The sequence below is a fragment of the Rissa tridactyla genome, chromosome 4, assembly GCF_028500815.1.
Source record: "Rissa tridactyla isolate bRisTri1 chromosome 4, bRisTri1.patW.cur.20221130, whole genome shotgun sequence".
Taxonomy (NCBI): Eukaryota; Metazoa; Chordata; class Aves; order Charadriiformes; family Laridae; genus Rissa; species Rissa tridactyla.
Window position 1 is genome coordinate 14,321,239 of NC_071469.1, and position 24,742 is coordinate 14,345,980.

At 41.6% G+C, this 24,742-nt stretch overlaps 1 protein-coding gene across 1 annotated transcript in view; it reads right to left on the reverse strand.

Annotated features, from left to right (window-relative positions):
* Positions 1-240: 240 nt before the first annotated feature.
* The window catches only part of RRAS2 (RAS related 2), a 49,052-nt gene continuing 24,550 nt past the window's right edge, over positions 241-24,742 (reverse strand). The window contains exons 2-6 of the mRNA XM_054199800.1: positions 17,533-17,620; positions 16,688-16,790; positions 14,154-14,262; positions 6,377-6,495; positions 241-5,923 (exon numbers count right to left, since the gene is read on the reverse strand). Coding sequence (XP_054055775.1) covers positions 5,836-5,923; positions 6,377-6,495; positions 14,154-14,262; positions 16,688-16,790; positions 17,533-17,620 — 507 coding nt within the window. The 3' untranslated portion in view covers positions 241-5,835. The remainder of the gene's footprint in view (positions 5,924-6,376; positions 6,496-14,153; positions 14,263-16,687; positions 16,791-17,532; positions 17,621-24,742) is intronic.

Consider the following 24,742-nt stretch of genomic DNA (forward strand, 5'->3'; position numbering starts at 1 on the left):
GGAATCCACAAGACAAAAAAAAAAGAAGGGCCACCACATTCAGAATTCACGAGGTATTCTTCCCATTTCCCAGAAATACAACTGGACAAATGGATATTTTTAAAGTGGGATTAGGGAGGAACAAAAAGTTACAGCAAGCACGTGATACCTTCTAAAACCTTGAAAAGGTGGCCCTCAGAATGATGGAAACTTAACCTTTTGAATGAGAAGGATGACTAAGCAGAAGAGTACGAGGTCATATTGCCAGTGTGGTCGTTTTTAATTCCATTAAGGCACTTGATTATTTTGTAAATAATAAAAATAAGCTCAAAACACAGAATGGCTCAGACAGAATGCCTTTTTACGGTGACACAAGGAGCCAGTTCAGAAATATGGCATTCTTCCAAGAGGCAATGAAGGACAGGCACATTTCACAGTTTTCAGAAGAAATATTAGAGGACACGTGAGCTTCTACTGCTTAAAAGTCACAGCAGGTGTTGCCCGAAAGTTGCAGTAGGAAGGAGAGAAGCAGGAGAACTTTGTTTCACTTCCAAAGGTCGGCGCCGCGTTCGAGACCTCCCCGCTCCTCAGGGAAAGGCCAGGACTGGGGCCTAGACGAGAATGACCACGTTTTTTCCTCATACTGACAGTAATCCTCATTTAGATGTCTTATTTAGCTGAGCATGAAGTGTTTATACATAACTTTTTGACTGCAAATTGTACATGTTACGAATGATATACAAATACTATTTGTCTCCTGTACTTGTACTATATTGTAATTAACATGCATTTCAAGGTTTTAGATCGCAAGCATCCTTCCTGCTTTTCACACGAATTTCTCCAGAACCACTATTTATACATCATTGTTTTTTCCCTAGCTGCTGACCATCCGGATTTTACAAAGTTCACAGAACAAAATACTCTGGAATAGCACGGACACGTGGCCCCGTTTAATTATAGAGCAACAGCTTGTTATGGTTCTCGTCCTTCATTCCTACCCTGCTTGTAAAAACAAGAACTCTAACTCTGTACAAGGGTCTCGGCAAAAGCAGCATTTAAAAGCCCTTTAAATACACACGTCTGCCTACCAGTAGTGACATCTCGCGGTCGCCGATAAAACAGTTCCCTCCGCCTTCCACATTTACAGCAGAATTTACCGCAGACCCACTGTCGGGCCAGAGCAATGCGGTGGCAGCCCCTCTCCCGCCCCAGCCACAGGGAAGCCTTTAGGACACTCCACCCCCCAGGAGCAGCTGCAGAGGAGCACGGGGGCGAGCACTGAGGAGCTGCTGCACATTTGGTTCGGTTTTCTTTAGCCTTTTCCCCCCCGCTTACGCCTTCATCCTCACCCCACGTGGCTCCTACCACTGCTTTTTTACCCTACCTTCCATCCCTTGCTTAGAGGGGGATTCCACACACAACTCCACCGCTTTGTAAATAATGACAACAAAAAGATAATCCACCATTTACTCCCAGCAGATCCTTCTTCTGTAAGGGTGCTTGCCTTACCTATTCACATTACCGCTTTCTACAGTGAAGACAAACTTGCGTTACATTTGCATGGTGGATTGGATGTATGGCCCCAGACAGGTCTCAAAGACCTACTTCACAAAATACTTTTTAAAGCATATAGGCTATTCTATCACTGGAGTAAGTTCATTTTTTACATTTGTCGTTAAGAACCATGGGATGCATTCAGAGGAGTATTTGTGGTGTGCCGTATTGTCACTCTTCAGCGTCCAGTTCAAGCAAAATTAAAACTTCCTCTAGTATGCATCAATTCATGCCTAGGACTAAGAGCCCCGGAACTAAGAGGTTTTATCGCTGCCTCTACTTGCATTTTTGGTGCCTACACTTTGCTATGGTAACTCCTCCCTCTCTACAATACTTTCATGTCAGAAGCATTTTTAAAAATTGTAGTAATTTATGAAGTGCTAATGTCACTACAAATTACCGAGTACCAAATACCATGTATCTTAATACAGTTCACCAGATCCAGTTTAAACATTAGCTGAACAGACTAGCATTTGCTTTCCAGCAGCAAGGCGATGCGTTCAGTTCTGCATACTACTTGCTGGCTGGCTCAGGAACATCACTAATTACATTACATGCGTTAATGCAATTTAGCTTTTGTGGGGGACATCGTCTACCCTCTATATTTAATCCACAACAGCCTCTCAAACTCTAAAATAATTGCAGTCTTAAAAATCCCAGTAGAAAGCTCTACAGAAAGCGAGCACAGCAGGCATTCACAATGTTGTTTCTGGGTATTACACTCTCCTTCTAGATTAATCCATTGCCTTTTCCACATCTGCTGCTTCTCATTTAAAGCTCTTGATCTTCCCAGCTAAAGGCTACTACGACAGTCCTACCCATCCTCGCTTCTGCACCCGACATGTTGCACGCTGTCAGGCTAGAACGAAGGAAAGTATCAAGACTAGTTTCCTCCTTCCCTTTACCATGACTCCTTGGTGATTTTTCCTATTTCCTACTGTTCCTCATATAGCCTGAACAACAGCCTAGAAAAAAAAAATAAAAAAAAAAATAAATAGAAAAAGTGGCCTACACAGCCACGAAGTTTTAAGAACAAAACCCGATCCCTTTCAGCCAAGGGTTCCCATCGTCAGAGTTCTATGAGAATATCTGAATATTGAGCCTGTTCACAAGTTTTCTGGCCTGACAACACAGGGATTAAGACCTTGAACATACTTCTACTTACCCCACTTAAAACCCAGAACCCGCTTCGAATCTCCAATTTTAACTAAGTTTTCCAATAGGACCAGGTAAGTACGGCAGAGATGTCACATTTACAAAGTGGTGAGCACTGCATTTACCACTCAGGACGCTCTGAGCCAGAGCCCATCTTAACAATTTTGAGCCTTCAGGCTTTGGCAAAGGCCGCTGCCCTGCAGGGGAGTAACAGGGGAAACACCACCGTGCCCCCGCACTTCCAGCCCGAGTGTTTCTCTAAGTTCAGTTTGAGTGTTCCTTTGCCGTGGTTTTGGTACAGGAGGGTAATCAACTCCCAAAATCTATGCCTAAATCAAGTGAACAAACGCATTGCCTGTTTAGCAGATTCCTGAACTTGGCTTGTAGTGACTGACTTCGAAAAAAATCTCCTGTTTGGAATAAGCTCATTAAAGATTTGTAACGAGATTACGTGGCAAGGGCAGTCAGCGATGGCTACCGCTACGCCACGGGTGAAACGCTGTCACAAGCTGATGTCAGGGAAGTGTTAGCTAATATTTTTGTTTTAATCCAGACTTGATACTTTTCTAAATACCTACTTTAAATCTGAAGAGTAAGATCAAAACAGCTGCTTAAAGTGCCCTATACGAACCAGTCTCAAAAAGAGACCGTAACATCACATGAAGATTTCCCTGCACGTCCTCTCCAGCAGAAGCCTTGAAAGACACATGTAGAGGAATAAACCGCCTTAGCTAATAAACTGCGAGCAGAGTTCCACAGCAGCAGCTGGTGGTCCCACTTCTGCTTAACTTGTTTAAAAAGTTTACCATGTTTACAACGTGGCTTCGCAGATCGGAGCAGGTTGCTTAGCATCAACCACCTCAAAGCTGTTCTGCTTTCCATAGGAGGAAAAGCAAGGGTGTGGTGCTCTCCTCTCTGAATTACAGTTACATATTAAGAGATCTACCTATATAACAGTCTACTATTTTAAACCAATCTATCAATAGTGAAAGGTTAAAAAAAAAAAAGGAAAAACCTGATGAAACGAAGGTATCTGCACCTCACAAATTCAGTCTCTACACACACGCGCTGTCATCTGTTGTCTTAACTCATTCTAATGCCACGCGTTTAGTGACTTAATTCCAGAGAGCTTTACATATTTAAGAAAACATGTGGTGTTTGCTACAGGCTGTAATTTCTTACATTTGACTTGAAAAATGTAATCCATCTCCCAAATGTAATTCCACCGTAACTTCTATTTTGAATTTTCTACACATTGTTCATAAGTAGCTTTTCATTAACCAACAACAGTGTTCAAGGGTGGGGGGAAGATAGGAAGCTACTCACTCTCTCAAAGAGTATTACACAACCTCATCTAAATTATGTAAAAAACCTTAAATTCCTCTGCTATGCATGGCACTAGAGTTACTTCTAGGCTTGATGCTTTGCTGCAGTAAAGGTAACTGGAACTTGTTTAAGCACTTTTTTCTCAGCAGACATTTACAGATTTACGGCAGAGCACCCGACAGTGAGCATAGCCTGAAAACACACACACCAAAAAAAAAAAAAAAAAAAATCATTGACTGCACCATGGGCTACGTACTTTAAATCAAACCAAACATCAGCTTTTATCATCTATCATGATTTAAATTAAAATTCCTTACTTCCAATCTTTCCAGACATGCCTATCTAGCTCCCAAACGGATTCCATCACCCCCTTCTTCCCCCATCCGCAAAAAAATCAGGTTTTGGAAGAGAGTCAGAAAGAGGCGATATGCTTACCCCCTGATAATGGTTAGATCATCTTTAATTCTAGCACCTGAAGTTATACAAGGGTTTTGCTTAATAATCAAGTTTCAAAGAACTGTTGGACACATTCAGTAAGGTGACAACTGTGCAATACCACTCAGTATTTCAGTATCAGGGAACATACTCTTGAATTGTTTAAACACAATCCACAGAACTCAAAATTAAACAACCATCCACAGTTTAACTAAACAATCAGTTAAAAGTCTTACAGTTTAATAATTCACATAATGGTCAGTCTTTAGTAAGGGATACTGAAATTCATTAAAACACAACACTAGATTTTACTCTATGGGTGTGTTGGGCAGGCACATAATTGGCCATTCTTGGGTATAACCGGAAGAGTAAGGAGAAGTTTACCACAGTTTGGCAAATCCCACATTTTGTCAGTTAAAAGTGAACTGTGAGAATTAAATACTCATCTTTACATATACACAAGTTATGCTGTGAAAGCATATTTGCTTACAAACATATAAAAATACTTGTTAACTAGTTTGATAAGAAAATAATGTATAAAAGTATATAGCAAAAACATTTAATCATCTCTGACAATGGAAAGATCAAATTCATTTTTGTATCACATGAAACAAAAACAGCTACAATTTTAGGTTTCCTTAATCCCTTACCCAGAAATACAAAGGAAGACACAATTTGTTTCCGAACACATGATGTGAAATTCCTTAATAAGCTGAAATGCCTCAATCCAGAATGAGCTCAGGTATTTGGCCATATGCTAATAGTAGTAGTAATTATCCTGTAGCTATTCTGGATTCGTAAAATAAATACAGTAGACTGTTTTGGCCACTGAAATAAAACTGCAGCATAAGTGAGAGATGAAAATCTTTGCTGACAATGAAATTCAGTGTAGGTTTCTTAAGGCTAGCTGAATACTCACGTCTAATTTAACTGAGGGCAAAAAAAAGCCAATCCACCCCTTTTTTAAAAGTATCCTCTATACTTCAATATAGGTCTTTGTCATAGCTAATGAAACGGCAGAAGTAAAAATAAATTAATTCACAAGAGACAACTTATGCATGACTTCAACACCTTGTCCTACACGGTTTTGTTTCATCTCCTTTGCGAATAAAACTCCACAAGGTGCAAGCTCTTAAGGGAGAGAAGGAAGGAGCTGTGGTATTAAAGAAGCAGCCTTAGTGTTTTGTTTTGAAGTCTGCCCCAGGATGACCGAGTCTTCTTCAAGAACTATTCTGCCAGCTTCTTGGACTAAGGCTATTCTGGTGACCACTTTTAGGACATGCACATATAAGGCTAGAGCAATACCAGAAGTGATGTAAAACGATGGAAAGAAAAAAAAACAAACAAACAACAAGCTGGCAGTTGATAGCTTGGTTCTTGGGATTCTCAGAAAATAACACAATGGCAGCCTTTCTTGTCTTTTTCTTTCCGTGTTGGTTCTGGTGAAGGAGGGCACTCTTGTTCTTGAAATTTCCTGGAAAAAGATATTTCAAATTAAATTCACAGAATCGTTTTCAGTTACCTAAAAATAAATACTGTATTTAAAGTTACTGTTTTTACACTTTTATAGAGGATGGACTTACTTTTGACAATCAAACTACTGATTGAGTGATAGTTTTTTGGGGGTTGCTTTTTATAGGTTTTTAAGAAACATTACTTTTTACAGAAGGTCAATCTCAGATTTAGTTTATCAGGCTTACTTACTGGCTGATCAATAAAATCTGAGAGACTAAGGCGAAGAAATTATCTTTCAAATGCATGTTACATTCATGTAAACATTTTTCCTAATACACAGCAATATTTTATAACGGAGAGCGTTGGTTGAAGTTCACAGGTAACAGCAGGCAGAGTCTTCTCAGTGATATACGTTTGCTGGAGCTATCCATTAATGTAGGGGCATTAATTATTTGGTCTTAAGTTATCATACCTTATAACTCTGACAAGTTCATGAAAAGCTTGGTCTACATTCAATCTGATTTTTGCGGAGGCTTCCATGTATGTTACTTTAAGTTGCCGTGCTAGCTGCTGACCTTCCTCTTGCGTCACCTGTAACAGACATCAATCATTAAGCTGAAGGCTCCTGCCAACGTGTTGGTATCAGCAGACACTGCAAATACACATTAAGGGTTTATTTCCCTCAAACAATAATGCTTATTTGGCCACAGAAGAGTTTCCACACTGTCTATATAATACAACTGGCAAACAAATCCATGCAATACATCCTTTCAAATGCAAGCGAAGATGACTTAAAAAGTTTCTGCAACAGACGAACTCCGTGAAGGAATAATCCTCACTGCAGCTGCCTCACCTGCACATCATTTCTGCATAACAAGACTGATTTTTCCTTCACAAGCAGACAAGAGTCCCCCATTCCTCCTCAAAGCGGGAATTTCAGTCAACATCTGCTGAATTACTAACAGAACTGTGAATACTATTGCTAAATTCACCTTCTCCCTGTCCCAGCTAAATCTAGAGAAAAAAGTATTCAGATGCTTTTACTACTTTTAAAACAAGAACTGGTGTTTAGTTTCTGAATCCTTATAAAAACTAATTTAAAAAAAAAAATTCTATCTGTGACACAGCAAAACGTTAATACACCTAGCTTTAAAGACAGCTTGAATTACAAGAGATCTAAAAATCCGTGAAGACTTGAGGCTATCCACAGATATGAAGGAAGCCCTTGTCTACTTCTTGACTCCCTGGGACAACAGGGGAAAGGGAAATGAAGAGGAAATAATCAGCATCGTAAGGAGTTGGTATTAAATTTAAAGTGATGAAGCAGAAGGCAGGAAGCTAGAGGACCATCGCAGGAAGGAGGAATAAGTTGGTCACAGGGCAAACCCAACGGAGATCGCCACATATTTTTGGCTGAAGTAGAAAGCAGTGAGGTCGGACAGCAGAAGGCCACCTTGAGCAATGCAAGGCACGCGAGGCTCCAGCGGGAAGGTCACCCACAGGGCCAGGGAGGAAAGGGCAGCTTTCAGGGATAAAAGGAAGGGCAACAGATCTTGCCAAGACAACGGCTAGTGGAAGAAGTGTCAAAGATTACACTGCTTTCACAGAAAAATGTTAAACCAGCACACAGAGGACCGATATGATGAGAACAAAAAAAAAAAAAAAAAAAAGAGGATTTCTTTTTAATTCAGCTTTGAAAAAGCACTCAGATTATTCACTTAGATTAAGAAGCTACACAGAAATGGAAATAGATGGGAACACAAAAGCATCATTGGGAGCATTTGCAAGATACAGAACTACTTTTAGCTTGCAAAATACTTTCTTAACAGCTACACGCAGAGTTTGGGAGCCATCACGCATGGCATCTCAACATGGTTGACTCCCCTGTCCTTAGCACCCTCACTGGCATTTTATTCATACATTTACTGCAGAATTGAGGGCTGATCCCACCAAAATATCATGAAGGTCTTACAAGGAGCCCCCAGCACCATGTGCCATTAGCTACAGTAACTCAGGATGCATCTGCTGATCTCAAACACTCATGGAAACTCTGCATTTATTTCTGTACTATCACCATCTGCTGAAGCCAAAAAAAACCCCAAAAAACAACCCAACCCCAAGATGAACTGCTAGAACTGCATTTTTAACTGCAGGGCATAAAGTGAGAATGACTGGGATCCTTCAGTCCTCTACTGGCACCTGAAAACTGAATGATATTAAAGCGTTTTGCTCCACTAGCTAGAACAAACCCACTTCTACCTTCCATCCCCAAACGTTGAAATATCCCTATGCCAAAGCTTATGAAGGCTACATTTTGAGAAATATTCAAAGCTGTTTTCTATCATGTCAGTGACACTGCAGAACCCCCCAAAGTTTGCATTAGGATCTCCAGACCCTTTTATGCATCTCTGCCTCATTCACCACACAAAAGCAGGTTAAAGTATGGACATGGCAGCTTTTGCAAAACCAACCCCCTTTTCTTCATCCCAGCACAGTCGTCTGTAGCCCCAGAAAGTGACAGGCTAAAGTCTAATAAAAATAAGTAACTAGGAAGGAATGTATAAACCTGAGGAGAAACTGAATCCAGACTTCAAACATACGTGGTTACTATTTTCTTCATTATTGTATCTAAAGTACATTAGAAGTACAAGTCAAACTAACACTGTAATAAAGTTACGCTACGCTTCCATAGTATTCCATAGTATTCTGCATTTTAAAAAAATAAAGATGTAACATTAAAGCCCTTATTGCATTTGCTAGAAGACCTGTAACTGCTTAATTCCAAATCAATCTTTTTGTCAGTCTTACAAGTATATGTCAAGTAGCTTGTGGTCAATTTTAGTGACCTCAACAATGTCAGTTTAAAAAAAAACACTTGATTTTGGGCACACTACGGAAGCATTTGCAGTGCCCAAGCTCTAAATTAGAGGCCAGAGCATACCAGTTCCATTTTCATAGCTGAGGGAAATGTGGTAAGTACAAACATAGAAATACTTGAAAACAAAAACATGCATTCACATCTTTATGTTCTCCCTTTCTTCCTCCTTAAGTGTGACAAACCTGTGTCACAACAGACTTTTCAGTGTGATGGGAGAGCTTATTAAAGGTCACCGGCAAAATAAAAACTTCATCCTTTTTCTCCAAAGAACACTGTATTCTATTTGACAAAAGTAAAGAGAAGCACAGATTTTCTGTCAGTAATTCTGTGTGTATCCACGTGTGCATGTGTGTTGATTCTACAGTGAAAATATCTTAGTTTTGGTAAGCTTAAGACTGAATATGACTGAGAATCACTTACAGTGTTTCTTCTTTGTTTTGGGATATTGTACTGTTTGGTTTTGGATGTCATTCATTCACACTGTTCAGTATTTGGTAAAAGTTTCCCAAATGAAACACCATTCTAGAAGATGTAAGTGAGCAAGTCAAACATGGAAAAGCTTATTCTCCAGCTCCGTAAGTAACAGTTGTCTTACTGTTAGTTTCCATCTGAGTATCTGCAGGAGACTCCTGTGAACAACCCTCACACAGTCCTCCTTCTTCACTATTATATCTGAGAACTGTCAGAAATATATTCATTTCTGAAGTTTCTATCCTTTCCTCCACCTAAAGAAACTCTGTAAGGCTGCGTAACCTAACGCTGCATATGTATTTTGCCTGGATACTTACACCGACTGAGAACCACGTTGTACTTGTGTAATGGTTAAGTGCTTCCTCAAGTTTGAGAGGCATCCATTTCTACTTCCTTGTGGCCCCCCTACAGTGCTCCCTGGGCAAAAACACTGCTCGTTCCTGCAGAGAGCTCCATCGCTCCTGAAGACTGCAACCATGATCCTGATTTTCTGCCTCACCAGCCACCCACAAATGCTGCTAGCTCACGCTTACAGTGGGCTACCATAATGCTTTCCTGTAGGGGTAGTTCACCTGTCCACTCACTCTATTTTGTCCATCTTCCCAGATAAAAGGTGACTTTGGTACACATAAACTGTGGTTATGAAGCACTGACATGTTCAAGCAGACTAACTTGCTGTATTGAGATAACTAGCAATAAGGCATCTGATGCTGTACCTATAAAGCTCAAAATCAGGCAAGCCATGGGAAGACCTGAAAGTACAATCCACCTGCGAGAACAGAGGCATCACTGTATACGTATAAAGTCTACTACCTTGAGAAGTTATTGTCACACTTTCATACAGAGCTCCCAATAGCTAAGAAGGCAAAAAACCAAAGTCTTAATGGCATTCAGGTTCCTGTTGCAATTTGGATTTTCCTTGAAACTCTGCCATCTGGGCAATGATCAGACTTGACCCGGTTTAAGCTAGCAGTTATCTACAAAATATCAAACATATCCTGCACTGACAAGTCTACTCTTCCATCAGCAGTGGTTATTACTAAAACATCTGGTGTTCTACTGAATTGCCCTACTGTAAAAAAGTCCAGCGTCGTTTGAGTTGTACAAAATTAATCCATTGAAGAGAAAGACTGTTACACGGCATTTACTTTAAGGAAAGAACAATGATGGTGCTTCAGTTTTGGTTTCAGCCACCAACCTGTGACTGATTGGGGAATCTGGAAACACTGCTAATTTTATTCCTTCTCATACAAGGACATTCTAAAGATTAATGCTTGCTCATCCTCTAATAACTCATTTTTCTTTGTCAACTTAATTGAGGACTTCACCTCCCATACCACAAAGGAGAAGAAAATTACAAGCAGCCTGCTTAACTCCATTTAGCTATACAAATTGCTATTTCAAACTTCCTATTTCACCACTCTTCTTCCAAAAACACCTGTGAGTTGGCCTATACATTACATTACATCCACCACCATTTTAGACTACACCTTTGGTATGCCCCTAACACTTCATCAAGATCACACTACTGCCTGTGCACTTCTGCTGTACAACAAGAAACAGTTGCCACCACACCAGGATTATTAGCTATGCATCATTTGCTTCCAAATTTATGGTATCATAACAATAGTATTCTGTACTGTGTTCAACTACAAAATACAGTTCCTTGCATAAAGGTGTGGTCAGAGCCTTGGGACATCCGAAGCTTTCATACACATTTAACTCTTTTGGGTTCCAGTGTTAATTCTATTGAGTATCATTTGACAACTGAAACACACACTAAGTTACTTTAACTTAGTTTTACGCTCTCAGCGGTAGCATGTGTTCTCTATTACTCCACCGGTTTGCCTCCAGTCTTTCAGACAAAGAAGGCAGATGCCTAGTACAAGTAATTTTACTCTAAGAACTCATACCCAGCTTCCTGAATTTCTAAAAGTGCTACTTAAATTCTGAAGCTGAAAAACGTACATTAGTGACCAGACACGTTAAGAGAACAAAATGCTTCTTGTAGAACTGCCAGATAAGTAAAAGTACCGAGTGTGACCCTTCAGCCTGGCTGACCAGGTTTACAGAGTAACTCAAGTGAGGTTTGACACACCAGCAGGCTGAAAATGCAGAGGACTAGCACTTCCCATGGTTTTGCCCACACGTTACAGCCTGGGGACAGCCCGCAGTTCCCACTCGCCCCAGCACTCCGAACCGAGGTGAGGGAGTACTCGCCTCTGCTCCCAGACCTCCACACCAGGCTGCCTTCACGGCAAAGCGCAGCCAGGGCAGGATGGCCTGGCTTGTCAGGCTGAAGTTTTTCCGTGCTTGGGGAGACACAGTGGCAGGACTAGTTCTCAGCCACATCAGCAAGCTGGTCCAACTCACTGAGGGGATGCTCACGTCGAGAGCCGACACGATGGAGCAGAAACAACCCCGCTGACGGAGCAGAGGCTCTGGCTGCATTTAACATCCAGCTGATAACAGCTAACTGCTCAATGCTGCCAAAAGGCGAGGTCTCACTTTCTTGCCCCCCCCTCCTCAACTCCTCCCTGCTCTGCTCCGAGCCACAGTCCCACCCCTTCCCATGCTTTGAGCGCTGGCACTCAAGCTTTCTGCGAGCTGATTTAACTCACACAGGTCCCAGAAAGCCATTCCAGCCCCCCTGTTTTTCTCCCTGTCTAGAGAGATGATTCAACTCAAAGTGGTTCAAGTGAGAGCCAGGGCCGGCAAAGGAAAGAGCGGGAACGTGAAGTCAAGAGGGAGGGGAGCCTCTCCCTTCTGGGGACCGATTATGTCAGCTCAGCATCCCCAAACCATTCCTTCAGGCTGACTTAAGGCCAACTGAAACACACCACGTGATGGGGAAGGGGCAAGGAAGAGTTAAGAACACATAACTAGCTGTTGCAGCAAACCTAGAAGCGCTACTTCAGCTCCAGCTGTCTAAGCCCCAACTTATGGTGGAGGTCACAAATCCACCAATTTGCACGTAAATTGTGTGAGTGATAGCACCGAAAGTTATGCTTGTCAGCATCTAATCAATTAGGGCAATTAACATAGCCATAAAAAGCAAAAGGAGCTTTTGGGGGACATACGCTTTTATTTGTGTTCAGCTATAAGCAGCAAAACTGCAAAGCTAAGCAATTTGAAAATAGCTGCTTTGAGCTCGAATGTGTACCAGCCCATTACCATCTGAAAAAGCAGCTAGGAATCAGGTAGGGAGGGACCGCAGGAGAACAGCTGACAGGCACCTCTTCCTTTAAGGGAGAGCCAGATGCGGTGTAATAACACTAGGAGGGTGGAGGAGAGAGAACAAAGTTCATAAGTGTTTCTAGAAATGGATCTACAGGATTACCAGCTACATTTGCAGGTATCCTCTGAGAACTGGGGCTGATAGCAATGATGGTATTTCCCTCCCAAAGCATCTGGATGTTTGTCCTTCGACAATTACAGTCTGCAGAACAGTTCAGTTTCACCTACGTGGTTTTCATGCCAACATTTGTACGTGAGATAAAGTACCTAATGTTCCAGGGAATTTCGATGGAGGCATGATGGTAACTGGAGTGAAAGAGTTTCAGTTCTGTCTCTGGGACAGGCCGATAGTTCTGTACATGTGCGAGTACATGAAGTTACTTTTGATGAGTTTGTCAGCCACTTCTGTGAAAACTTCTTTTAAAACATTACCTTTCAGCATAGGTTTAAATTTTGTCATGACCTTTCTACTCCGATTTGGGGGTGAACAGGCTGTGACAATCAAGGAAGCATACTCAACAGGAACTTTCTTGTATTGAAGGTTTTATGTAGTATTCAAGAAACTCATTCAACAACACCACACTAACCAACTAAACTCTTCAATGTTATTTGTTTTGAGCCTAATTTTTTCTTGTTCCAGCCACTGGTTTTTGACAGAGAAAAGATTTTATTTAGCAAAGAACAAAACCCATGTAAGCACTTGTGAACAGAAACGAAGCTATGTCCTGGTACGCAAATCTGAGAACATCTCATTGTTTAAAGCTGTGGGTTTTTGTGAAACTCTTAAGATTATTACAGCAGCCTTGGGAATATTTAGTTTACTCCCAGATTAAAAAAAATAAAAATCAATTGTTTTCGCTACCAAGTTTTAAGAGTTATCTTACTGTCTCAGGAGAAAATACTGAACTTCTGAAATAAGTTGCTGAAGAAGAATACACGGTTGATGCCTGTCCTCTCCTGCTGATGTAGTAAGATGATTCTCATTTCAGCTCAAACCAGTTGATTCATGAAAATCAAGACTAACCAGGGAAAACAAATTTAAAGCTCCTTCTTTAAACCATTCAAAACTAAAACTTCTAAGCTCTCTTACAACCAGAGGTGAGGTTAAAATCTACACTAGCTGCAAAACTTTAAAATACATAAATACAATAGCAATTGTGTTGCTGTACTTCCAACTTTTAAAGCTTGAAGTCAGTTATGCAGAAGATGAGTGGCCAAGTGGAAAACGGCAAATGGCTACTCATTTATATGTAACAGCAGTGAATGGTAAAAGCAACAGCACCGAAGTCTTGGGATCGTTAGAGCTAGTGCTGGAATGCACTCTGCTTGGCACCGCGCGCTAGGGTGAGTAACAGAACGGAGGAATTAGACACGTTCATGCCTGAGTAATCAAGTCATGACAGAAAGCTCTCAACCCTGTATGTGAACAGACTTGGTCTCAACATAACCCCACTGAGTCAGACAGAAGATGTGCTGTATGTGGAATGCCATCATGCTTCTAAGATTCTTCAAGTACAGAATCTGAGTGTAGTTGTGTTTCCTGCATTGGAATTAGTTAGTATATGACTTTTTTCATTTGTTTCTTGTTCCCACTCCATTTCTGGGAGTAAAACTGTAAAGTTTCTAGAAGAAAGTGAGCAGTAACTAATAGGAAATGAGTTACCTGTCTTTGGTGGTCCAGATCTGCTTTATTACCAACTAGAATCATAGGAAACTCATCGCGATCTTTCACTCTAAGAATTTGTCGCTGAAACTTATAGATTTCTTCAAAACTGTAGAAGAAAAAAAACGTAGAGTATCAGTGTATTAATTCATGGATTCTCAGGTTCTGCAGAAGTTCAGAAATGATGAGTCACCTATTTGGACTTGCCCTGCCACGCCACACAAGCAGACAGCTGCAGGCACTCCACCAGAGAGTCCACTGTCACAGCACGACCAGTTAGAAAATCATTCAACACTCAAACTAAAAAAATCCTCGAGTTAGCAGTGTGCTACGCAGTGGACTTAGGTGGGGCTGCCGGGTGAGCAAAGCGCTTACTGTGTCTTGATCTAGAGGGATCCGGATGCCAATGCGTTGCAGAGAACCAAGCGACCACAGTCCATTCTACAAACGTTGACTTTGGAGTTCAACTCTGGCTAGAATATTCAAACTACAGTCTAGAGACCCTGGCGATCAGTATTTCGGCTGACAAGCTCCCCAGCTACTTCTAGGAATTTTGGGGGAAGCTATCAAAAGATGGAAAATTTTATTTCTTGAAGAAATAAAACAGAACTGAAAAAAAAGGCAGGCCTAAACGATCAGAAAGCTTTCCAGTTACCAACCAGTTACCAACCAAGTTATATCAGCTACTGATGCTGTTCAAGCAGTAAGGAATATTCTAGCAGTGCTTAAGGGAAGGTGAGCAAAGCAGAAAGCTTCTCTAAGGGCAGTACATTAAACAATCTATTTCTGGCCTAAACAAGGATTTTTGCAGAAAAAAAGAAAATTAAAAATCACTGCTTTCAACTAAACACTATTAAAGCTCCATCACTACAATAGGAGCTTCCGCACAGACGCTTGCAGACAATCACATATCCTTTGGAGCTCAGACTTCCCAAGCAGTGTATTTAATTCCAGGCATATAGTCTGAAGCCATCTGCCCTTAGATTTGCAAACTAAAGTTTAAAAGCAAGATGATCATCAGTAAGAAAATGGCATTTTAAAAAAATTACACAGTCAGACATGACAATGACAATCTACCTCATCTACATAAAGCAAACATGAGAAGGTGGATTAGAAGGAAGGTAAGCCACTAAGCATCGGATATGCTGTTTTCATACTCTATTCAGAAGTCTGTAGCAACTGGAGGAAGAGAGTATAAAGTTATCAACTAAGTCATCTAGATTTCTTCTTGCTTCAGAATTACTTTTGACTACACAAGCAGGACAGACACCACTAGCAGACATTTCACCGACAGGCAAGGTAAGTCTTGAATCAAATGGTTACCAGAACAAAAATGAAAACTCTGCTCTTCAGAAGTCTTGGAAGTATTTCAGAGAGGAAAGCGATACGCAGGTTTAATGTGTCAAGACCTGCTTAAAATCAAGGCAGAACCTTAGCCAAAAGAGCAAACAAAAACTTAAGATTTTCAGACAAACCAAGGAGTTCACCTGACAACTTCAAAAAAAAAAACCCACACAAAACACTACAGTCCTCTGTAACAAAAATATTAATGTTAACACAAGTGCTCAGTAAGTCTTAAATCCACAGACCCAGATCTCTGACAGAAGTGTAAAAGTGTAAGAGCACACCCAGATGAATTTATACATTTAGCAGCATTCTTAAATGCAAGATACAGATCCAATGGAAACACACTCACGTGCCATTGAGTATTTATCTCAATTCTTATTATAGAGCCAATTAATAATATCAGAAGTAACTTATTAAAGCCTAGATTGAATCTGTAAAGTGTGTGTGGGGGGGGAAAATCATGCACAAATTTTTTTGGGTCATTTTATTTCTCTTCTGTCGCAACTCGAAACAAGTGGAAGGACAGATCCCTGAGCACTTCTCCTTTATTACTACATATTTGATAAGCTCAATGAAGGAAGATCACAGCCCCAATATTAAGTGATTGTCTCTCTCTATATATGGCAGTTTCCTACTCTTCCAACGATCAGGAGCTACCTGACCAAGCTCCGTGAGCTTCTAAAAAGATATGTTTCATCTCAACTCTGCGATCAATCAGTTACGCAGGTTCCAGTCAATTCGTGGGAGTAAAGCAGAGTGAGCCCTGCCTGCAAAAGAGCGCAGAGATGGACCCTGAACTGGATACACCCATTCCGAAATCGAGAGCCTGCCACTCATCTGGCAAGGGGATATTTCTAAGAACTGATCAGACATCACAGCATGTTGCCCTTAGTTTAAACTTCTGTCACTTCTAGGAAACTAGTATTCCGGACTGTAACAAAGCGCTTGAATGGAGATGTCATTTTTTCTGTGTACGCTTTCAAGTCTCCTATTGCAAGAGACAGATACTTTCAATAAGTGATAGGTGTAAAAGAGGTTTTCATCAGTGCTGAAAGACCGTTACACCACAGAATCTATGAGTGAACACATACTTAACATTTCTGTTTGAGATTATTTCAATAACGGATAAGCAGTGATTTAAGATTAATTACAACTTGTTTGCTTTAATAACTTGACATCAGGCTTACCTTCCTCTATCAGTGACTGAGAAAACAAGCAGAAAACCCTCCCCTGTCCTCATGTACTGTTCACGCATGGCTCCAAATTCTTCTTGTCCTGCTGTATCCAGAACTGAACAAAAGCAAAACATTGATTACTGCAGTTCACGATCTCACGAGTACAGACCGAGAAAAAAAAAAAATCCTTCCTAACAGAACATTGTGAGGGCCTTTCCTGTATATCGTAACTAAGCAGACATCACTTTTCAGAGATACTACTGGATTTTTGCTAAGATTCCCAACAAGTTCTTGGACTGACTGAACAATTCAAGAGCTACCAAACTGAACAACAAAGTTTGGTGGACTTTTGCCAATTCGCAACCAACTGAAACAGCTGGAAAACGCCTAGAGAGACTTGGGGATGGAGGTTGGGAGGGTTGCTGGTTTGTCTTTAAAGAAATCACTGACAAGGGACAACTGAAACTTTTAAAACAAAGCATTTATATGGCACTTGGGAGAAGCGGCACGCAACAGCCAAGCAATGTGTTTTTCATTCCACCATGTCACCCAGGTAACTGCCAGGAGTTACATAAATTCGCCTAGTTTTGTAGGCACTAAGGCTTCAGGAATAATTCTTCAAAAAGATGTCCAATTTACTTTAAAGAGAGACACTTACACATACGTAAGACACAAGCATTTCAAATCCCGGTACCTCATTAATAAAACAAAAGTAGCTAGCTTTTATCAGCCGCACACTTACATAAAAAAACACATGCTGCACATGTTTACCTGCGTTACGTTTTATGCATACGGCTGTAAACGCGGGCACCAGCAGCTGCAGGCTGTCAGTACCATGCTTTAGCTGGGCTACTTACTGTCCAAGCGCGCAGCTCTCTCATCTATCACACACTGCTTGGTGTAGGAGTCTTCAATCGTTGGATCATAATCCGTAACAAAATAGGACTGCGGAAAATAAAACAAGTTTGTGTGTGAGACAAGCACGTAGAGGACACTCATCGAGTGAGATGCTAAAACTGTACACTTGACAGCTTCGGGCAGATGAGCAGGTTTTACCCATGTACAACCGTTTGCCACTTTATCCAAAAAGACGGCAGGTAACGTCTTCCCTATACCTACTAAACATTCATAAATTGCAGAAATTATTAGCAGATCCACTGAATTTACTGGATTCCCACAGAATTTCTAGCATTTTCTAGAGACTTCCGGTAACTCCTAGAATTTCCCAGCAGGAATCCCTAGAAACTTTTAGTTTGTAGCAGCTTTTAAGGTCTCTACTAACTGCTCGGTTTCTCTGAACTTTTGGTAGGGTTTAGAAGTTTTCTGGAATTCTCAGAAGTTTCCAGACTTCCTCCCTTGCTCCCAGAGCCAGTAACTCCTAGGAAGTGCCAGGACTTTCCCAGCTGTTTCTAGAATTCTCTAGTAGTTTTGTAACAACTTCTAGCAACAGCTCCATGCACCACAAATGGCATTTAGTTTGTAAGCTGAATAAAATTTAGTGGATCATCCTTGTTCCCAGGATTTCCCTCTTGGTTTTAATGACTTTAGGCACACACACCCTTGAAAAAGACAACTCCTGAAAGCAGAATAAGCCATGAAACACCTGTGTCACCCACTGCCTAAGCACAAGGCTCCACCAGCTACTGCCAGTCTTTATTTATCACACGAACTGCAGAGCAAAGCACATTCTGATTCATCTTTCTAGAGACTGGGTGACCTGGTATTGAATACTGGGGTATCAATACTATCTGAAGACAGCAAGTTTAGATTTCAGAGGATGAATTTTTAGCTTGTGTGCAGCCATAGCAAAGTTATCTTCCCCCAAAACCAAAGCAGACTGGCATAACGAATCTTAACTCTGATCAAATTTCTCTCCCTTTGCTCAACGCAGCAGGCAGTGGGGATGTGGATGGGGATACTGCCCCAACTGTTCAGAATCCAGCACATGGGGCACGTATGCATCCAGATGAATACCACAGTAACTGAAGGAGTACCGCCTGTGTATGTTATTCAGATCTGTAAGCCAGTAAGAATATAGAAATGCTTTAAAGCTATGTATTGGCTCCCAGCAAGCAAAAAAGGACGGGCATTGTTCTTGCATTAAGAAGATATTGCCGAAAATAGGGTGCATCTCCTTATTCATGTCAAAATTAATAGCTCTCACTGAAGCATCTTTCCCATCACACAATTTCAAAGATACCAACAAGACACCACTCCATTTCTCTAAATGTACCGAAGTCAAGTTAACAGATATCATGGGAAGGAAAAGAAGAACAAAAAAAAGAAAAAAAAGTCATAACTGAAATTACAGCACTAGCTCGCTAATCTTCTCCAGACACATCACTGTCAGCGCCAAATACAGTTAACTGTTCTTGCAGATGACGTTTTATTAATGTAATTGTATTTGTTCTTGTTCAGTTTCAATTTGGAGTTGCCCACAAGGACTGGCTGCAGTACCTTGTCCCGACTGCATCCAGTTGAACCCCACCATTCGGGCACATCCACACCAGGTTTCTGGTTTAACGGCATGGACACGGGCTCCACAGCAGAGCTCATCAATTGAGCTACAGCTGCCTTATTGGGAGGAAAACATCGCCACTTGTAACGCACCTTACCAGCTGTGTATACTATATATAACCCATGCTCACACACCACATCCTCACCATCGTGCAGTTGGCCACAAGAAGAGTACGTACAGATTGCTGTTTATCTACTCATTTAAGATTTGGCACAATACTGGAAACCCCCTGGCCCCTACAGCAGAGCCACTGAACAGCTCTGTGCATCTCCTTTGCATTTTAGGTAGACATCCGTGAACTGTCCTCTCGGGATACACCTACGCAGTCGTCCCAGTAGCTCTGCATCAATGGCACCACTGTGTAACCAGCCACCCTTAGGTAGCAATGACGTTAGAACAACCACGTTCCTCTCCGAGAAGGATAAAATCCTAGCAGTCTGTCCCACCGGAGACACCTGTGACACATGGGATGCTATAATTCACTTCTTTCTTACGGTGTTTCACCTAAGTCAAGTTGCTCATTTCTGGATAAGAAATGGTTTCTCCATTGTTTTAGAACATTTGCCCAGGCTAAGCAAACTCCCACCTCCAACCCCCACCAACACCAAACAAAAAAAAAGAACCCAAACAAACCAACAGGCATGGGATCATAAACAAAGCACACACACAAGTCCAAGTTTTGCAGCAGCAGAGTACCTATTTGCAGACAGCAGAACATCTCACCACGGAACAAGCCCCCGAAGATGCCGTTCTGACAGCAAATGATCCCTTTAACCTTGCTTCTCTGAAGATTTAAAAAGGAAAAAAACCACAGGCTTCAAAATTGCTCTTTTCTTTTGCCTGTATCCATGACTCGAAAAGTGTTATCCAGGAGCTCAAGAACAGACTTTGAGGAATTAATTTATTCCTAAACCAGAAATTAGGTCTCAAGTCTTCTGTGGCCTTCAACAAACTTTGAAAGATTCAAGAGAAATTCACTTATTTGAACATACAATTCCTATGCCTCCTCCAGCTTCAACTTTCATTTCTCTGTCCGTCAGAAGTCAGAGTTACTGTCTGACCCTTTACGTCTATAGAATAGTAAAGTACGCCAAGTTTTAAATAAAAGGGAGAATTTTAAGTCTAGTTTATTTCACCCTCGTGAATCAGTAGCTGTAGACCACCTAAAGCAGCAGGTTTATAACCAACAAGGGCAATATTTTTCACTAAGGTCAGAAAAAGAAAACAATAATAATCTCAGAGGGATTCTTCATATTTTCGTTATTATCTGTCCAAGGGCCAAGAACTGCAGCATGTTCTGTAATCTCCAGGGCATTTCTGTGATTGCCTCCACCCTTTTTGGTTTGTTATTTTTTTATTTGTGTGGGTTGTTTGTTGTTTTTGGTTTGTTTGGGTCTTGCTGTTTTTTAAAAAAAGAAAACTATACACAAAGCAAGACTGTCAGACTAGGTACAGAGACACGGAACACAGTTCCTACCTCAAAGAAGGGAACAAGACTAAGTTACTCTGATCCACCATTAGCCACATCTCACATTCAGAATGAGCAGATGCCAGAGCTCCCCATCTAACAAGCCTCTTATGAGCAATCGCTTCCCTCCCATGGAGCTGCGCTGCCAAATCTGCTGTCACAGCCGCTACAGGAGAGCTTTGCGAGGCAATTAGTGTTGTGGTTTACCTCCAGGCACCGGACTAAACTAATGTGCCTGAAATAGCTGCTGGTTTCGAAGGAGTCTTCCCAAATTGCACTGGGACTATTTGCCACAGGGAGCACATCAACCGCAGCTTGCAGGCCTTATTCAGTCAGCGGTGATTTAGGAAAATTAGATGTAGCAGACGCAGTATTTATCAATCTGAGCAGAAATGGACCTTACTGCTGCTACACAGTCAGCATTTAAAGAATTAGGGGATGGCGGAGCATATCCTGGAGTACTCCGCGAGGCTGTACCTCTACTTCTGAGGGCCATTCTGCAGCAGTGGGAAGGCGCCTACGTGGCCAGCGAGCCCCAGAACATACACCAGCGTCAGTAGCTTTGTAGAGGTCAGGGAGTTTGTGGCAGAACTGCATAGGAAGACCACCAGGAGTGCAATTCCAGCAGATGCAAACCACTGCCGACCTACTGGTTTTAAACTGACGCCGTGCCCAGACAAGCTGGAGGAGCACACACACTGTCTACCCCTATCTCTTTTATGAAAGCTGGATGTGGATATGCAAGTTCCAACACTTCAAAGCAGTTCCCCAGCTAAACTACAAAATACTATAAAGCCCCAGCAGGTGCCTGGGGTGCCAGCTGCTACAAAACACACCGGACCACTCTCTAGGGTGACCCATTACAGACCAGGTTGCCAGATCCACTCTTTAGTAGCAGTTGACCTTCTATGACAAATCGGAGGAGCTAAGCCTCCTTCTGCTGGCTCCATCACAGTTGGCCACTGCCTGCAGGAAATAATTAGAAGAAACTAAATTTCTTCTATGAAGATAATAACTTGAACATGCTCCTGTTACACCACTCCCTTAATCACTAGCAAAATCAAGGCTCTTTCCACCCACCTCCTAGAAGGGAAATAAGAAGCTGAGCCCAGTAGTCTCATCAACCATTCAATTTACCCAAAATATTATGCAACAAGTTTTCTAGGTTTCCTCTTTCTAAGGCTGCTGAGGCAATCAAGTCCAGAGATGGGAAAGCCTGCCAAGGACGTAAGACCTTTTGCAGAGGAAAAAAAAACAAAACCAAACAAAAAACAAAACAAAAAAACCCAACAAAAAACCCCATCCCCACACCACCTACATCACTTGCAGGTGGGCAACCCACCACCACAATCCCTTTCTATATCCACACTTGTCATCTTAAAATGTGTTTCAAACACAGTCTCCTGACCTTTGGAGGAGTTTCTACTTGCAGTACTCGGGAACGATGACACTACTATACCGAATACTGCTCTAGCAGTCTTTCTCCATTTAAGGTAATAGTAATCCCTAAATCATCGTTGCAATCACTCAAGTCTTTTGGCAAGGAGAACGTGTGAAAAATCTGCTTTCAGTTTATCATCTTCTCCCTTGGTTATGCTGCCTTTAATACACGCAAGGGAATTCCTCCATTAGCTGGACTCGCTTAAAAGCTCAGGAGTCCCACTCCATAAATTAGTAAAAACCACTACCTAAGTGAAGACATCTTACATGGAAAGGGGGAGAACCCCTGTGAAGTTTCACAGCTCTTCTGCAGCTTTTCTTATTTACTCTTCGTAAGGTCATCAACAGTCCACAAGCTGAAAAACCACTGGATTGCTTTGTTTTGCACCAACATTTAGGTTTTAAAGCAAGAGAGAAGTCAGATGCTACCAGCAGGGAGCTGCTATAAGCTGCAGTCCAGGGGCTGGATGCATAATGTGCTTGCTTTTATCTTTGCACAAAACTTGAAGGGCATGTAACGAAAGGCAGCCCAGCACAGTGAAAGCACACTACTATGAGTAAGTTAAAGGAGTGGTACATGCCAAAATATATTCATCCTTGCTGTGTCTATAATCTCCATTTGTATTTACTAAATATACACTTAATGTTTCAAAGACTCACTAGTTGCTTATTTAAATTTTTTTCCACATGTTTAAATTTTTGGTTTCAACCCAGTGGAGGCAAGGAAATAGAAGGGTTTCCACCCTCCAGCTGAAGTTACAGAGCAGCTCTGGATTTAAATAACATCTACAATTTCAGCATTGCAAATAGCCCCAAAATCCTTCCCAGCTATAATTTGTAAGTTGGAACTTAAAACAAACACGTTGGTGAATGCTGCACACCAAAGCTTCAGCTTTAGACTAGAGTATATTCCTAAATACCTGAAATACACGATCCCAAGACACTGATGGAGTATTTCTTTTGGCAGTTTCTCCTTTGACTACCACTAACATTATTGTGTCTTTTCTAGCTTCTTCCTCGTTTCCTCTAGACTTCAGCAATAACACTTGTTTGCTCCTGTCCCACTTGATGGATGTGAAGTCCAATTCAGGACCTGCAGTGGCATGTCTTCACACCATGGCCATAGAACAAGTATCAGCTACAGCCCTATCACACACACCACATTGATCAGACCAGAGTTACTTGATCCAGAAAGAGACAGAAACATGACCAAGTTATCTCCTAAACACCTTTTTTCATTTGAATTAGTATTTCTGACATTTTTTCCAAGTCATAGACGAAGTCAGTGCCAGAGTTTAAGACCAGAACTAGTGTCCTGGCCAGTCAGTAGGGCCCTAAGTGAACACCTTTCTACTAGAGGTACTTGGCTACATGGTAAAAGCTTTCTCAGATCACATATTAAGATCAAAACGACTGCCTGCATAAAGGGGTGTCTAACCTTCACTGCTTCGCCACCAAAATGTTACCACCTCTGCCTTTAGCTCTTCCACCCAAGCAGAGTGACACAGCAGCCAAATCTATACTAACATGACCAGTGTCACATTGTGCCCTCCTCCAGGCTGCAGAGGCGGTTAGAGACTATATCAAGGAGCTTAAATCTACATTTCCAATCCCTAGAGGAGCACAAACAGGCTCAGTGTCACCACAGACGTGTTCCTGGAAGGTGGGTGGCAGTAACCTGCCACCTCGCTCAAGCACTACACTGGCCCCGATCCAGAACCAACCTGCCCAGCAGAACTGGTAACTAAGCAAAGCAGCTGCCAGGGCCTCAGCACCTGAGGAGATTAACTGAAGAACCTGCTTTCACATAACAAAGGAGGCTCCTGAAGTAATTTCTTTAGAAATATTTGAGTTGGCTGGCCAGAAAACAAGGAAAACATGCAGGAAAAAACCCCGAACTGGCTTCTGGAAGCAAACTTAAACCCAGACTGCATTCCAGAATAAAGGAACAGACACAGCAAAACATCCAAGTTTAGTATTTTGCAGAGCCCCATCTACTCGGGTCAAAGAAAAAACAAACAAACAAAAAGCACACAACTGATGAGCTAAGTATTTAACAAGCGTGTTAAATACTTAACATATACCTCCCCAAGAGCAGGTAGTTCAGGAGGACCTGATGTTTCCACACAGGTCTAATCGGTTGGTGTTGGGGCAGCAGGAGATGGATGCTGCTGGGGTGGACAACAGGGAATGCCACCTCTGCAAAGGTCTCGGGCACTGCCCAAACCATACCAGGACAACTGCAGAGATAAGGAATAAAACACTGGATCATGCTACAGAAGGCCAGGTGTATCCTCCTCCAATTATCCCATATTCATACAAATCTTTAAGAGTTACTTTCTTTTACTTATGCAAACAGTAAGAGCACCTGTTCCTTTCTTCCAAAAAATAAATTAAAATATAGTCAGTGCTTGTAAGCAATCAGTGATGCTTCCCTCAATTTACACTGCTTCCCACTGTTCTAATGTATACTGCCAGCGTTGTTATGGCTATCCAGGGAAACAGATGTCATTTGTAGCTACTATTACTGCAATTATCCAGTGATGTGAAACACTCGATATCTGCATGAACAGTGAAAACAGACTCAAAGAGAGAGGAGAATTAAACTGAAAAGAGTTATAGTGAAAGAAAGATGTCATGA